Genomic DNA, 17253 nt, shown 5'->3' with positions numbered 1-17253 from the left:
TACCCTTTTCCCCACAATCATGGTGAACATCTCCCTCTGCTGGTCAACCGTTAGTAAAGCACACTTGCTGAAGGGAGAGGCATCATTTTGCCTCCTGGCTGACGTGGGAAATGTGATACAGTATATTACATAGATTCCCTCCAAGAGGGGATAATGGAGTAAACATTAAATACTTGAGCATATTATGAATATGAATGTGAGGTAAACATATGATGCTGCTGTAGAGATACACCTAGAGGAACTAACCGTTTAGGGGATGGGCATATGATCATAATACATATTCATCCCAAATATGAACACACTATCCTTGTGTAGTGTGAAGAGTATTCTAAAGCACGCAACATGATTGAGGTAGACAAATGCTTTAAAAAAGGTGTAAATTAGCACACCACAATGTAGCACCGCTGAATTATAGGGCCAGTACACATCCTCTTAGATAGACCTTGTATGCGCATGCCAGACAGAATTAACAGGATTAGATCTACTTAACCAAATGACGGATGAAATGGCCCCCGTTCCTGGTAAAAGGCAGATTATTTTTTTCATCAATTGGATTAGTTGACCGACCGGGTGAGGAAAATAGTAATCAGACCACAGTCATCTGTCTGGTTGACACAGGCCTAGGTCTATTGGCTCAAAAAAGCCTAGCAGTTGAACAGTAGGCTATAAACGTATTTAATCCCTAGCTGGCTAGCCTAGTACTTCACAACCCAACCTTTTTTCTTGATAGCCTACCATCCTCTTCAACCTCCTTGACCTAAAAAATATTGACCTTGTTCAGGTGCCACCTGCCTGCTGTGTTGCACCTGGCTACTTGCATCACTGCAGATTTCCTAATTCACCAATGGTTGCATAGTAACAAATAAATGGCCTACTGCAGATCCATATCCGTATTATAGGCCTGTAATATATGCAGTGTGATTTATGAATTTATGCATTAATTGTAGTGTTTTGCTTTTGTTTTGACAGGTAGCTAGGACTACCAAACTGTCAACAGATGACACACCGGGTGCAAACTACCTGCCCTCCAGGACACCTACACCACCCGATGTCACGGGAAGGCCATAAAGATCATCAAGGACAACAACCACCGAGCCACTGCCTGTTCACCCCACTATCATCCAGAAGTCGAGGTCAGTACAGGTGCATCAAAGCGGGGACCGAGAGTCTGAAAAACAGCTTCTATCTCAAGGCAATCGGACGGTTAAACAGCCACCACTAACATTGAGTGGCTGCTGCCAACATACTGACTCATCTCCAGCCACTTTAATAATGGAAAATTGATGCAATCAACTTATCACTAGCCACTTTATATAATGTTTACATACCCTACATTACTCATCTCATATGTATATACTGTACGCTATACCATCTACTGCATCTTGCCATCTTGATGTAATTAAATGTATCACTAGCCACTTTAAATAATGCCACTTTATATAATGTTCTCATACCCTACATTACTCATCTCATATGTATATACTGTACACTATACCATCTACTGCATCTTGCCATCTTTATGTAATGTATCACTAGCCACTTTAAACAATGCTGCTTTATATGTTTTCATACCCTACATTACTCATCTTATATGTTTATACTGTACTCTATAACATCTACTGCATCTTGCCTATGCCGTTTGGCCATCACTTATTATATATTTTTATGTACATATTCGTATTCATTCCTTTACATTTGTGTGTATAAGGTAGTTGTTGTGGAATTGTTAGGTTATAGTACTTGTTAGATATTATTGCACGGTCGGAACTGGAAACACTCGCATTAACATCTGCTAACCAGGTGTATGTGACCAATACAATTTGAGTTGATTTGACACCTACGGGCTTTTGACGTTGTGTTTTTCACTTGGTATACGTGTTGAACTAAAGTAGGTCTCGCTGTTCAGCAAACTTCCTCAATTTTCACACTGTAATGAAACCCTAACTGTTGAGGATATGGGCCATTCGCGGGCGTGTGACAGCGTTACTGAAACCGGTCAGGTGAGAATTTTGAATGCACTGCGGACGATCCCATACAACCTTGTATTTCTGCTCCCAACCACTAGGAGGACCACTGGGATAGGCACCGTGGCGTGGTGATACAAGGAAGCGAACTCCAGCAGGACAACAACCGTATCGAAGTGCAGGAGTGTGTGAGAGAGAGAGAGAATAGTTCGAAGACTACACTAAATGGGGACGCGAAATGGCATCTTCAACCAACGAGAGGAGGGCATTTGCTCACAAAATTAATCGGTGAGACTCATAATTTGTATATACTCAGTAGGGCAGCTAGTTCGCGTGACATAACGGACAGACCGGGTAGTGCGGGATTTGCTGATTGTAAACCGCACAGACTGAATAGGAACTGAGACAGACGAAGTCTATTGTTCAGCATATGGGCTTCGAATGAAATGTGCATTTATCATTCACCCTGCCATTGTTTCGAAAACGAAAACGATTTTTCATACCTTGCGATTGTTACTTTGTTGCACACACACAGAACCAGATCCTTTTCGATCACAGCCATATGTTGGCTACTAGTTACCTAAAATGACCATTATCTTGCTAGTAGGTTATCTGACCACCGTTGAAGCCATCAAACATGTTGGCAAATGAACTTGATCCTCTGTGTTACCTATGGAACGTCTAGTTCTTATGGAGTTTTGCTACACAATGAAAACAGAAGTAGGCGTTCCCCTTTCCTATGGGAAAGGAAAGGAGCCGAGGACCGTACCTTTATTATTATCCACAGAGTTAGATCAGACCTACAGCTGTAACATCACCTTGTGTGACGTGATGCATTTCCCAGTTCCACCATTGCTGGAGTTAAGTTCATACTTGTGTTCATCGAAGCCTTCATAGAATCAGCTGAGAACCTCCTTCATGTTACGGGTGAGTGGCCCTTGGAGGCTCCTGAGAGCAGACTGGATATTTGATAAGAGATGTCTATCAGCAGCACAACATGCAGGTGAACATGCCACATCAAAACCCACAGGGAAATCTCAATGACATCTTGGAATGTACGCAGTCCAGTGCGAAACAGTCAACAACACCACAACAGACCCGTACCTTGTATCTCCTATTAGGACTTTCCAACTGGCCCAATCAGACTTATTATACTCACCATGGTATGTACACATATTTCTCACTCTCACATGATTATCATATTGAGTTAGCCTAGCTAACGGTGAATGGTGCTGTTCCTTCTGAATGTTGACTGGCAGCCTGCGAGTTCAAATTGTAGCAGCTAACCTACTACTAGGCTATAGCCTAACTTAGTAGTAACCGAGTAGAGTGCTGAATTCAACAACTTAGGCCTAATCATTGCTACAGTTTCTCCTCTCTCCCCAACTCTGTTATCGTCCAGTCCTTTCTCTCTCTCTCCCCAGTGGGAGCCAGTCCATTGTATTGGTTCAGGATGCAGGAAAGGGTGTGACAGGGTGTTCCGTCTATTAACCCCTTGGAGGCGATAGCGTTTCCTTTATCCTGTTTAAAGTGGGGATTGGAGAAAGGTAGTACATTTTAACGGCAGAATAACACTATCACAAAACATGGTTGTGACTGACGCCTCTGTCGAAAGATTGTTGTCGAGTTCCCGCTTGAAAGGGTTGTGTGATTTGGGGTATCAGATCAGAGTTATTTCTGAGAGATGGGGGGGGGGGGGGGTGTAGTATGTCATGGGGATAAATTACATTTGAGGGTCTCCTTTTGAAGCAGTAGCATTTAATGTGTGGAATGAAGATGTAGTTTGACCACAGCGACCGTGACCAGGGAATTCCGGGAAGCGTTATGTGTGTATCTGTGCATGTCTGTGTGAGATCTATAGTCTGAGAGTATGAGATGGCCAGTCCGTTATAAGTTTGTGGAAGAGCAGCTGCATGCTGTGTCTCTGAGAGGATTGGGGGCCTAGTTTGACTGTGTCCCCCCTCTCTAAGCCTCCCATTTGCTATTGGTCCATAAAGGCCCAGGCCAGGGGCAGTGAGAGCGTTATGGCTCTCTGCCTGGTTTCTGTACTAGGCCCAGCCACCGCTCCTCTCTTCTCCCACAGATCCGGCTTGACTCCCATTCATAACAGCTGCTGCCATTCAGCACTGCTACTAGTACCAGCTGCTGGGGACTGGGTCGTGGGGAAAGAATGGATAGCATACAAGGCTGCTCACATCTGATAAGAAGTCAAAACTGGAAAGCTATTATGAAATCTAAGGCAGGCACATAGTTATGTATAAAACACTTCTAGCATTACGTCTGGGAGTAGCCTACATATTCATAATGGTTTCAAGCAGCAATAAGCAAAATGTAATAGGTTTAACTCTGGGTTATCTGCAGCAAGGGTTTTGTTTAGCCTATGTTAATTGGCTTATTTGCATGTGCATGATAATGGTGAGGCAATTAGATTTTTGGCACCTCGCTGGAGAGATTTTAGCTGAGTATCTAGATTATGGAGCATATTTGCATACGAATCCGAGGCTAACGCTTGCAAGTTTGGGCATCAAATCAGTTCTCAAGTTAACCGTCTTTATCCACTGACGGAATGATTGCTATTCTGGTATTTATTATGTCTAGACTTGTTTCTATTTGGCTTCCTGAAGATACAGCTGTGAATGAAAAAGTGTTTTTTTCCCCCCTGTTTGAGCGTAACTGTACTCTACCGTTTCCTGTCCGTCTCTGTCAGGACGGTGGCTGCAGAGGTCAGGAAGCAGGTATCCAGAGAGTACGGCTCCCCTCAGCTGTCCAAGAAACGAGGAGCACACCAACCTGTAAGTAGCTGTGTGTGTGTGTGTGTTTAGGTATATCACCTTGTTTTTGGTCAGCGCCGCAGTGCTCTTACTGAAGTGGAGCCAGTGTCTATGTATATGTATACGAGCGTGTCACAACTAGGCGACGTAGGCTTAGTCACTCATATGATCCACCTCTCTTCTTTGCTCACCATCTCGGTGTGGCTTGTGGTCCTGGTGGAATGTTCAGGTGTATGAATATAATGCTTCTCCGGGGCTGCGTTCAGGACATAAAAACTGTTACATTGAACAGAAACGGTGCTCTACTGAACGACCAGTTGAGGTTCAAAATGCACCGCTGACCTTTTGAAATATGTCACTCACTGCTTCAAGGCACACCCACCGAACGGAGCGAACCTGTCTCGGTCTGTTCAAGGAAACGTTTCGTTCAGGGCAAACTGTTCCGCAAACGTTCAAGCGTACTGAACGCACCTCAGGTATTGATTGTTGTGTGTTATTGATTGATTGGTTGGTTGTCAGGTGCCACTGACAGAGGTGGTGGAGCCTGTGGACTATGAGGAGTATGTGAGTAGCCACGCCCCTGGGGCGGAGCCTTGCCCCCTCAGACAGCTGATGGAGTTCCCCCCAGACGACCTGGAGCTCCTCCTGCAGGACAGAGAGTGTACTACACTGGAGCCCCCTCTGCCCGAGGAGGAGTGAGTCACACTAACACACACATTATGTACATTATGTACAGCAGTGTTTCCCCTAGCACTATGTCCCCTTGCTTAGCTCTGTTTCCACCTGCCTAAAAGAGTTTGACTTCAATGGGTTTCAAATGGCAATTTTGAAGACAGGGGCCTGGATGTTGCATTGAAATCCTTTGTGCCCCGCCTAGAAAAGAATCTAGAGGGTAAGACTGACACACATGCTCACTCACATAACTAGGACTTCTTGACACTGCATTATCATGCTACTGGACAGGCAGAACACCCTGTACCTTTCCTATGCCATCATAATATTTATGTCATACTATATAATTCATGTGTTTTTTTTTCTCCACAGCACATTTGACCCAAGAGTGAGAGATGCCTTGGCTGTCTACACAGATGACTGGTTGATCATTCAGAGGAAGTGAGTGTCCCTCTATCATGTGTCCCAAATGCCACCCTCTTTTCCATTCATTTATCCACATTGATTTTCCATTGATTTGGTTGCAATGGTGCCCATGATGTGCATTATCTCTGTGATTTAAAGATGAGGATAATGTATTTTGTCTTGTCTGTAGGTATCAGCGTTACAGTACAACCCACACCCCCCACAACTCTGAGCGCCAGAGGGAGAGGCAGCGAGGGCTGGTTAAGCAGACCTTTGAACTGGACGAGGCTGCGGCCACTGACCGCCAGGATGACCAGGACGATGCTAAGCGGCGGTCAGTCTCTCTGGATGACACGCCCCGGGGCAGCTGGGCCTCCAGTATTTTTGACCTGAAGAACTCGTCGCCGGACGCCCTGCTGCCCTCGGTGCTAGAGCGCACAGCTGCAGAGGACATGGACCGCCGCAACGCTGAGGCCCGCCTGCAGGGGCGCCACTCTGACCTGCTGGGGCTCTTCCCTCCTCCCGACGAGGTCTGTCCCAAATAATAATATTATTATCATCCATACACTATTCTCTTCTGTTCGGCTCAGTTGTCTGTCAGCATGTGTTGCTAAAGGGCTACCCGACTTTGTATAGAATGATATAGCTATAACATAGAAAGTTACGGAAAATATATCACAACTTAATTATATATTTTAAAAAATATTTCAAAGTTAATTACATATAGATTATTTTTCTAAAAATCAGGCAGTTCCACCATAGACATTGAAGCACATCAATGAAATAGCCTTCTCAGCCACGTGACCATCTGTTTGCGTATCTTGCCTCTAGGGCTGGGCGATATGGCCAAAATATAATATTAAGTTATTTGAAAAATGTATGTTTTTAGGGTATTTGATGTTATTTGATGTTTTTGAGTAATAAAAGTTCTACATTTGCTTTGAGTAGTGCGTGCCCCTAGGGTGGCAACATATACAGTTCATTCGGAAAGTATTCAGACCCCTTCACTTTTTACACATTTTGTTACGTTACAACCTTATTCTAAAATGGATTTTAAAAAATATGTTCCTCATCAATTTACACACAATAACCCATAATGACAAAGTGTATTAAAAATAAAAAAACAAAATACCTTATTTACATAAGTATTAAGACCCTTTGCTACAAAGACTTCAAATTGAGCTCCGGTGCATCCTGTTTCCATTGATCATCCTTGAGATGTTTCTACAACTTGATTGGAGTCCCCATATGGTAAATTCAATTGATTGGACATGATTTGGAAAGGCACACATCTGTCTATAAGGTCCCACAGTTGACAGTGCCAAGCCATGACGTCGAAAGAATTGTCGAGGTGCGGATCTGGGGAAGGGTACCAAACAATTTCTGCAGCATTTTAGGTCCCTAAGAACACAGTGGCCTTCGTCATTCTTAAATGGAAGAAGTTTGGAACCACCAAGACTTTTCCTAGAGCTGACCGCCCGGCCAAACTGAGCAATCGGGGGAGAAGGGCCTTGGTCACGGAGGTGACCAAGAACCTGATGGTCCTTCTGACAGAGCTGTGGAGATCGCAGAATATTCCAGAAGGACAACCATCTCTGCAGCACTTCACCAATCAGGCCTTTATGGTAGGGTGGCCAGACGGAAGCCACTCCTCAGTAAAAGGCACATGACAGGCCACTTGGAGCTTGCCAAAAGGCACCTACAAGATTCTCAGACCATGATAAACAATATTCTCTGGTCTGATTCTCTGGCCAAGATTGAACTCTTTGGCCTGAATGCCAAGTGTCACATCTGGAGGAAACCTGGCACCATCCCTACAGTGAAGCATGGTGGTGGCAGCGTCATAATGTGGGGATGTTTTTCAGCGGTAGGGACTTGGAGACTAGTCAGGAACGAGGGAAAGATGAATGGAGCGAAGTACAGAAGGATCCTTGATGAAAACCTGCTCAGGACCTCAGACTGGGGCAAAGGTTCACCTTCCAACAGGACAACGACGCTAAGCACACAGCCAAGACAATGCAGGAGTGGCTTTGGGACAAGTCTTTGAATGTCCTTGAGTGGCCTACCCAGAGCCCGTACTTGAACCCGAGCTAACATCTCTGGAGAGCCCTGAAAATAGCTGTGCAGCAACACTCCCTATCAACCCTGACAGAGCAGATCTGGAGAGAAGAATGGAGACCCTCCCCAAAAACAGGTATGCCAAGCTTGTAGTGTCATACCAAAGAAGACTCGGGCTGTAAAGTTGCTTCAACATAGTACTGAGTAAAGGATCTGAATACTTACAGTTGAAGTCGGAGCCAAATACATTTGAACAAAGTTTTTCAGATTTCTGACATTTAGTCCTAGGAACAATCCCCTGTTTTAGGTCAGTTAGGTTCATCACTTAATTTTAAGAATGTGAAGTGTCAGAATAATAGTAGAGTGATTTATTTCAGCTTTTATTTCTTTCATCACATTCCCAGTGGGTCAGAAGTTTACATGCTACCAAATACTAATTGAGTGTATTGCCTTTAAAAATGGTTTAACTTGGGTCAAACGTTTTGAGTAACCTTCCACAAGCTTCCCACAATAAGTTGGGTGAATTTTGGCCCATTCCTCCTGACAGAGCTGGTGTAACTGAGTCAGGTTTGTAGGCCTCCTTGCTCGTACATGCTTTTTCAGTTCTGCCCACAAATGTTCTATGGGATTGAGGTCAGGGCTTTGTGATGGCCACTCCAATACCTTGACTTTGTTGTCCTTAAGCCATTTTGCCACAACTTTGAAAGTATGTTTGGGGTCATTGTCCATTTGGAAGACCCATTTACAACCAAGCTTTAACTTCCTGACTGATGTCTTGTGATGTTGCTTCAATATATCCCTCTAATTTTCCTACCTCATGATGCCATCTATTTTGTGAAGTGCACCAGTCCCTCCTGCAGCAAAGCACCCCCACAACATGATGCTGCCACCCCCGTGCTTTGTGGTTGGAATGGTGTTCTTCGGCTTGCAAGCCTCCCCCTTTTTCCTCCAAACATAACAATGGTCATTATGGCCAAACAGTTCTATTTTTGTTTCATCAGACCAGAGGACATTTCTCCAAAAAGTATGATCTTTGTCCCCATGTGCAGTTGCAAACTGTAGTCTGGCTTTATTTATGGCAATTTTGGAGCAGTGGCTTCTTCCTTGCTGAGGTAATGCTGAGGCTCAGGTAATGTCGATATAGGACTCGTTTTACTGTGGATATACATACTTTTGTACCGGTTTCCTCCAGCATCTTCACAAGGTCCTTTGCTGTTATTCTGGGATTGATTTGCATTTTTGCACAAAAGTACGTTCATCTCTAAGAGACAGAACGCATCTCCTTCCTGAGCTGTATGACGGCTGTGTGGTCCCATGGTGTTTATACTTGCGTACTATTGTTTGTACAGATGAACATGGTACCTTCAGGCGTTTGGAAATGGCTCCCAAGGATGAACCAGACCAGAGGTCTTGTCTGATTGCTTTTGATTTTCCCATAAAGTCAAGGAAAGAGGCACTGAGTTTGAAGGTAGGCCTTGAAATACATCCACAGGTGCACCTCCAATTGACTCAAATGATGTCAATTAGCCTATCAGACTCTTCCAAAGCCATGACATCATTTTCTGGAATTTTCCAAACTGTTTAAAGGCACGGTCAACTTAGTGTATGTAAACTTCTGACCCACTGGAATTGTGATACAGTCAATTATAAGTGAAATAATCTGTCTGTAAACAATTGTTGGGAAAATGACTTGTGTCATGCACAAAGTAGATGTCCTAACCGACTTGCCAAAACTATAGTTTGTTAACAAGAAATGTGTGGAGTGGTTGAAAAACGAGTTTTAATAACTTCAACCTAAGTGTATGTAAACTTCTGACCTCAACCTAATGTAAGTGTGATTTTTTTTATTTTTATACATTTACAAAAAGTTAAACCATCTGATTTTGCTTTGTCATTATGGGTATTGTGTGTAGATTAATGAGGAATTTAATCCGTTTTAGAACAAGGCTGTAACGTAACTAAATGTTGAAAAGATCAAGGGGTCTGGATACTTTCCAAATGCACTGTACATTCTAAGTGATTTCAATGAGTCTTTCTCCATTCTGATTGTTTTATACTGTTCTATTCAACTTCAACCAACATTTATTTCCATCCATTTCTGCGCTTATTTGAGATAATTTCCACAATACTACGTAGGGCTGCGTGATATGGGCAGACAATCTATGCCTTATTTTTTACAAAATGTTGCAATTGCACTTGTGTGAACTTAAAAAAAAAAAATAATGTTTATATATATATATATATTTTTAGCTTGCCAAGCCAGTTAAGAACATATTCTTATTTACAATGTCGGCCTACCCCGGGCCAAACCCAGACGTACCAGGGACTGTAGTGACGCCACTTGCACTGAGACGAGATGCAGTGCCTTCGGGAACTGTTGGAATCATGGAAATAGAATGATTATTCTAATTCTGTAGTTAGAATATGATAGTTGGCACTTTGAATACAGTGTTGTTTGAATGAAAATGCCAGGGAGGAGTTATTGTGAGAGCGTAGGAACCAAATTGTTGATAAGTGTTTCCTAGGGGACCCTATAATCGTTGGCTACGTTGAATGCTTTATTTTAGCTACTTCATTTAGTAAACATTCATGCTTCGCTTATTCCTCTTTGATTTAGAAGATACTGTTGCACAAACAACATGCTGATTTCAGTCTACACCATCACTGGTATTATCAGGCTGTATAACTAGTTATGTTTGTTCTGACTCACTACATTTTATTAGCCAGCTAACCAGTGATTAGCTTTAGCAACTAACACAATTTAGGCCCAACTTGCTTAGAAAAGACAAACGAGCTGTTAGCAGATGTTAGAAACACAAACTAACAGTGTAATTCTGGAACACTAGTTCATGTATATTAAGAAGCAAATAGAAAACCACATCGTTGTCATCAACATTGTCATTGTAAGCATTTCGCTACGCCTGCAATAACATCTGCTAAGTATGTGTATGTGATCAATAACATTTTCATTTTATTCAAAAAAAAATGTTTTTGCATGTGCTGCTTTGACAATGCAGACCGAACACAAGTGTCTTGTGCTCGAAGAACAACAAATGCGCTCCATGAGTGACGGGGAGGGGCTAGGTCTGTGTGGAACGCGGCGTATCAAATTTAACAAACAAAACATTCAAATACCGTTATAGAAGGTAAAGTAAACGCCCAAACCCGGTCAGTGTGTCAATACCGGTATACCGTTTACCGCCCAGCCCTACTTGTCTCTGTCTCCTTCTCATGCTCTCTCCCTCTTTCGTTGTGTCTGTGTACACACTACTGTGGTGTCTGTGTCAACGTTGCCATGGCATCTGGCTGTGTAAATGCTGCCGTCGTGTTGATGTTCTCACTGCTATGTGTGTTGTCTGACAGGATGAGGCTGTGGAGAGATGTTCTGTCCCAGAGGTCCCCAAAGAACACTGTGGTCAGAGGATCATGGTCAAGTGTCTGTCCCTCAAGTGAGTGTCTGTCCTTATCGTTCCTAAAATTATCCTTGTCGGTCACTCTTTCACTTATACCCTTTTCACACTAATGTAAAGTGCTGAGTCACAGTTCAGGTCAGCACAATGGTAAATACATTTTGGCATTTTATTAATTTATCAATCGTATTTCCTTCTCATCCAAACACATGTGCTTTTTGTACCCCCCTACAGATTTGAAATAGAAATTGAGCCAATATTTGGGACTCTCGCTCTCTATGATGTCAAGGAAAAGAAAAAGGTACCCATGAGTTTTCTAGAAATGTTTAGACTGTGTACATATACAGCAGGTTTATTTTTAAATTATTGTATTATGCTTATGTCATGCTGAGCTCATGCTTTGACTGATTACATTATTCTAGCTCTCAGTATGCCTCAAAGGTCTTGTGCTTTAAATCTGAGTCAAAACTTAATTAATATCCCTTGACATACATTTCCTCTTCTCCCTCCCTCCCTCTCCCAGATCTCAGAGGACTTCCACTTTGACCTGAACTCAGATCAGATGAAGGGTTTGTTGCGTCTCCACACACCCCACACAGCCATCTCCACCCTGGCCCGCTCAGCCATCTTCTCCATCACCTACCCCTCTGCAGACATCTTCCTGGTCATCAAGGTACTGGGCATAGGGCCACCAGGGGGGGCACATACAGAGAGTCCAAGGAGGCTCTACGTCACATGACAATCTACTGACTCTCTGTAGGACTGTGTCTTGGTCTGGTCACATGTTCAGGAGAAAACCCCTAGTCCATATGAACTTTTTTAATGATACAAAGTATTTTATCGTCTATCCACCTTCCACAATTTTTTGTAGGTGTGAATTGAATTACACAGGAAATTCTCCACTGTTAAATAAACACTGAGAGAGTTACATTTAACTATCTTCCAGTGTCAATATGGGTCCACACTTTTAAGTGTGAAATTAACACTTTGCTTTAGTGTAAAGCCTTATTTGCATATTTCACAGTGTGCCTTACCTTTCGTGTGAGTTGTAGAGTTACCACCCATGACTGTATTTGTTAGTGACAGAGACATGGCTGTTGCATTCATTCATTTTCAGTCCTGTAGCCTTCACTAAGTGAGATCCCAAGTGAATATGTTATCATTAAAATAATATTCTTTAAGACAAGACATATTTTATAAGCCTTATTTTGAGGGCCTAGTTTTCCGCTAATACAGTGGCCTGCAAGTCAAATATTTATTTTGATGCGATATATATATTTTTTTACTAAACATACACATACAAACGATAGCGTACAGACGCGCACAAACATCAACAACACTATCTTTGGATGCGACCCAGTCATTGGTTCTAAATGTTCTATTGCCATACTGGCTGGCAACGTTCTTATCCCTTGCTTGCTTGCTTTCTAGCTAGCCAACTACGGTTAACTTGTAGTCATGTCAAGAAAGTGCAGCCAGAATAACAACAAAGTAGCTGCATTTGTTTAAGCTGTTTTCTAGTAACCATTTATTGTAGATACATCCATGACAATGTCCTAATGATGCTCAAATTCGCCTGGCATAGAAAATGTGTTCTCTCATCAGGACACTTGTTCAGAGGAGCAAGCCAACAACACAGCTATAGTAACACTATCACTTCAAACTGAAGTTGGAAAGACTGCAAATTAGCGGTGTTTCGTTTGACCTTTTTTTCAATAGACCTTTTTTTGTTGTTGTAAATATCCATAAAAATGATGCCAGCTGATTCATGATTTCGACTCGCATAGAAACACTGCCTGTCTGTCTCGTCTCGACTCATTCATTATTATGGGACAGCAGGAGATCTAATTTTAAATATTCAAAAAATTTTGCAAATGTCGGAGAGACAGGCAGCAGGTTTATACAAATCTCCTCTGTTGAAAACTAAATGTTAGTCTAAAAGAAATGTGAGATAATGTCTAGATGCTTTTTATAGTGGAGATCAAGTGTATAACTTTCCTGCCTGGGCTGATGAGACAGTGGATTGCACAGTCACATGGAACAGAGCATAAAGGTATTTTGACGCCACTGACTAAATCTATGACAGCAGTTTTAACCAATCAGCATTCAGGATTAGGCCCACCCGTTGTATAATTAAGAAATGACTCTGCCGTTGTACTGTAGAATTTGTGCATTTTGTCTCTTGTATAGTAAATTCTATACATTAGTTTATACTGGATTAAGCGTACATTTTCATGAACTGTAATTTAGTTATGTTCCAAAATTCCCTCCATCTTGTGCCAATATCAGTTATTTTTAGATAGGCTCTCTGCAAGGTTTTGTATATCTTACCTATCATATTAATATCAGTTTCTGACTCAAATTGGATTCTCTAAAGATTGCTCTGATGTCCAAATGATTTCAAATCGAGACTTTGTGATAATAAACTTTTAAGTTGCATGTATTTGAAAATATCTACACTGGTCAGACCAAAATTGCTTTTTAATTCTATAATGGAAATACATTTATTTCCTATTACCAAGTCATTTATGGTTTCAGTTTTCTATGTGGACCAATTTATCAGTGAATTTTGAAAAGCTTTCCAAGTATTGTTCCATAGGATTGTGTTTTTAAAGAGTGATATTAGTTCTTGTAGAATAGATTTCATTTTCTTCTATATTGTTATAGTGTTTTTAACTATAAAGTTGTTTCCTGGTTGCAAAAATTCTAAAATTCACTTAATTTCAGTTTGTGGTAAAACAAACAAGTATAGTGTAGAGAATCATTGTACCATCTTAAACCGCTGTGAAATGCTTTGAGAGACTAGTCAAGGACCATATCACCTCCACCCTACCTGACACCCTAGACCCACTCCAATTTGCTTACCGCCCAAATAGGTCCACAGACGATGCAATCTCAACCACACTGCACACTGCCCTAACCCACCTGGACAAGAGGAATACCTATGTGAGAATGCTGTTCATCGACTACAGCTCGGCATTCAACACCATAGTACCCTCCAAGCTCGTCATCAAGCTCGAGACCCTGGGTCTCGACCCCGCCCTGTGCAACTGGGTACTGGACTTCCTGACGGGCCGCCCCCAGGTGGTGAGGGTAGGCAAAACATCTCCTCCCCGCTGATCCTCAACAAGGGTGCGTTCTGAGCCCTCTCCTGTACTCCCTGTTCACCCACGACTGCGTGGCCACGCACGCCTCCAACTCAATCATCAAGTTTGCGGACGACACAACAGTGGTAGGCTTGATTACCAACAACGACGAGACGGCCTACAGGGAGGAGGTGAGGGCCCTCGGAGTGTGGTGTCAGGAAAATAACCTCACACTCAACGTCAACAAAACTAAGGAGATGATTGTGGACTTCAGGAAACAGCAGAGGGAACACCCCCTATCCACATCGATGGAACAGTAGTGGAGAGGGTAGCAAGTTTTAAGTTCCTCGGCATACACATCACAGACAAACTGAATTGGTCCACTCACACTGACAGCGTCGTGAAGAAGGCGCAGCAGCGCCTCTTCAACCTCAGGAGGCTGAAGAAATTCGGCTTGTCACCAAAAGCACTCACGAACTTCTACAGATGCACAATCGAGAGCATCCTGGCGGGCTGTATCACCGCCTGGTACGGCAACTGCTCCGCCCCTCAACCGTAAGGCTCTCCAGAGGGTAGTGAGGTCTGCACAACGCATCACCGGGGCAAACTACCTGCCCTCCAGGACACCTACACCACCCGATGTTACAGGAAGGCCATAAAGATCATCAAGGACATCAACCACCGAACCACTGCCTGTTCACCCCGCTATCATCCAGAAGGCGAGGTCAGTACAGGTGCATCAAAGCTGGGACTGAGAGACTGAAAAACAGCTTCTATCTCAAGGCTATCAGACTGTTAAACAGCCACCATTGAGTGGCTGCTGCCAACACACTGTCATTGACACTGACCCAACTCCAGCCACTTTAATAATGGGAATTGATGGGAAATGATGTAAATATATCACTAGCCACTTTAAACAATGCTACCTTATATAATGTTACTTACCCTACATTATTCATCTCATATGCATACGTATATACTGTACTCTACATCATCGACTGCATCCTTATGTAATACATGTATCACTAGCCACTTTAACTATGCCACTTTGTTTACTTTGTCTACATACTCATCTCATATGTATATACTGTACTCGATACCATCTACTGTATGCTGCTCTGTACCATCACTCACTCATATATCCTTATGTACATATTCTTTATCCCCTAACACTGTGTATAAGACAGTAGTTTTAGAATTGTTAGTTAGATTACTTGTTGGTTATCACTGCATTGTCGGAACTAGAAGCACAAGCATTTCGCTACACTCGCATTAACATCTGCTAACCATGTGTATGTGACAAATAAAATTTGATTTGATTTGATTTGGAAATATATTTTCTACAACCAAAAATATTGTATTTTCAGCTGTTTGAAGCTATTGTACAAAACCGAAGTAAAAAGAGCAAAAACAAAACTTAAGAACAGTCAGCATAGAAATAGTGCACATAGAACAGATCTACTGCTTCTTAGACTTGCTTTCAATGAGAATGACACATCTATGTGAATTAGGTCGGGTTGCCCAAAAAATCTACGTATTGCTGCTTTAATGTTCTCAGCTTTATCCTTTTGGAAATTGACACATGAAAGATTCAGGGGATGAGCATGCGCATCTTAAATATGTACCCATTGTTCCTCTTTAGTGCATTTAACTCTGTCGCAAGTAGAAGACTTGTGTGGTGAGTTGATACAATTCCCAAGTCTGGAAGGTTAAAACCACCCTCAGATTTAGGAAGATGTAAAACTTTTATTTACAAGTCAAATTATGCTGGCTTGCAAAGTGGTGTAATTTCCATTGGAATCCAGCTAGAATCCAGTGGAGATATCCAACATTTTGAAATGTTTTCACCCACAACATGCATTCAGAATGACTGCCATGTTCAGGAGCACCCAGATGTGAGACGACCTAAACCATCTAAACTGGAACAATCATTTCAGTAACGGGCGCAATAAATCTAACAGATTAGATTAGTGTAGCATAAGAGTAATTAATCAATCAATTGACACAAACAATTCCAAATATCTACCAGTATTAGAACACTGGGTATTAACACCAACACTGGGGCTCTTATGTGACACAGAAAAATCAATACACGGTAACACTGGCCAATTTGCTGTGTAAACTGTATTTGAGCAGACCATCCCAGACAAATCAGTGGAATATCCTTCAGCCACCAGAATGATTCATGCCAAGTGGCTTTGCAATACCTTATCATGGCTGCATTATATCACTTGTTTACTTTAGATAAAGTTCTGTAAGCTTTGCCACATAGGTGACAGTGAAGTGCAACGACCTATTTGTCTTTTAACTAGTGAATGTGACATTAGTTATTCTGAAGATGCATCCAATATTTGCAGTTCATATATTGCTTTAGAAATGTGTGTGTGTGCACCATTTGCAAATAATGGTCAGGTCAGCAATGTTCACCGTTACACACGTGTGTGTGTGTGTGTGTGTGTGTGTGTGTGTGTGTGTGTGTGTGTGTGTGTGTGTGTGTGTTTCAGCTGGAGAAAGTCCTTCAGCAGGGAGACATAGGGGAATCCTGTGAACCCTACATGGTCATGAAAGAGTCGGACTCATCAAAGGTAACAGTAAGTTCATAGTATCTATCTTCTATTGGTCTTTTCTTTGCATGTGTACATGCGTGCATGGGGTCATGCACATGGGACTCTGTCCAGCTGGGTAGCCATCAGCATTTCTCAATTCTGTCTAGTCAGACAACTGCAATATTTGCAATTCCCTATTCTGAAGCTCAATGTCCAACAAACACTGAAACATTATATAAATATTACAGTATCACATAGCAAAGGCCTTTTCTCAAGGCCCTTGATAGAGCAAGCTCCCATCCAGTCTTACAGTCCCCACCAGTCAGTCAGTCTCTCTCTGT

General features: G+C 42.3%; 1 protein-coding gene across 6 annotated transcripts in view; it reads left to right on the top strand.

Moving 5' to 3' along the window:
* The first annotated feature begins 2088 nt into the window (after positions 1–2088).
* LOC115104234 (dedicator of cytokinesis protein 7-like) overlaps positions 2089–17253 on the top strand; it is a 41463-nt gene continuing 26298 nt past the window's right edge. For 3 of the 6 annotated variants that reach the window (XM_065006494.1, XM_065006495.1, XM_065006491.1), the window contains exons 1-9: positions 2089–2252; positions 4672–4756; positions 5255–5430; positions 5780–5848; positions 6003–6342; positions 11234–11319; positions 11515–11581; positions 11804–11953; positions 16871–16951. In XM_065006494.1, coding sequence (XP_064862566.1) covers positions 2203–2252; positions 4672–4756; positions 5255–5430; positions 5780–5848; positions 6003–6342; positions 11234–11319; positions 11515–11581; positions 11804–11953; positions 16871–16951 — 1104 coding nt within the window. In that variant the 5' untranslated portion in view covers positions 2089–2202. Of the gene's footprint in view, positions 2253–4671; positions 4757–5254; positions 5431–5779; positions 5849–6002; positions 6343–11233; positions 11320–11514; positions 11582–11803; positions 11954–16870; positions 16958–17253 lie in introns of all 6 variants that reach the window. The other 3 variants (XM_065006493.1, XM_065006492.1, XM_065006490.1) reach the window with 1 other exon arrangement.

The sequence above is a fragment of the Oncorhynchus nerka genome, linkage group LG21 (genome assembly GCF_034236695.1).
Source record: "Oncorhynchus nerka isolate Pitt River linkage group LG21, Oner_Uvic_2.0, whole genome shotgun sequence".
Lineage (NCBI taxonomy): Eukaryota > Metazoa > Chordata > Actinopteri > Salmoniformes > Salmonidae > Oncorhynchus > Oncorhynchus nerka.
The sequence above is the reverse complement of the archived record's forward strand: the minus strand, read 5'-3'. Positions and strand labels throughout refer to the sequence as shown.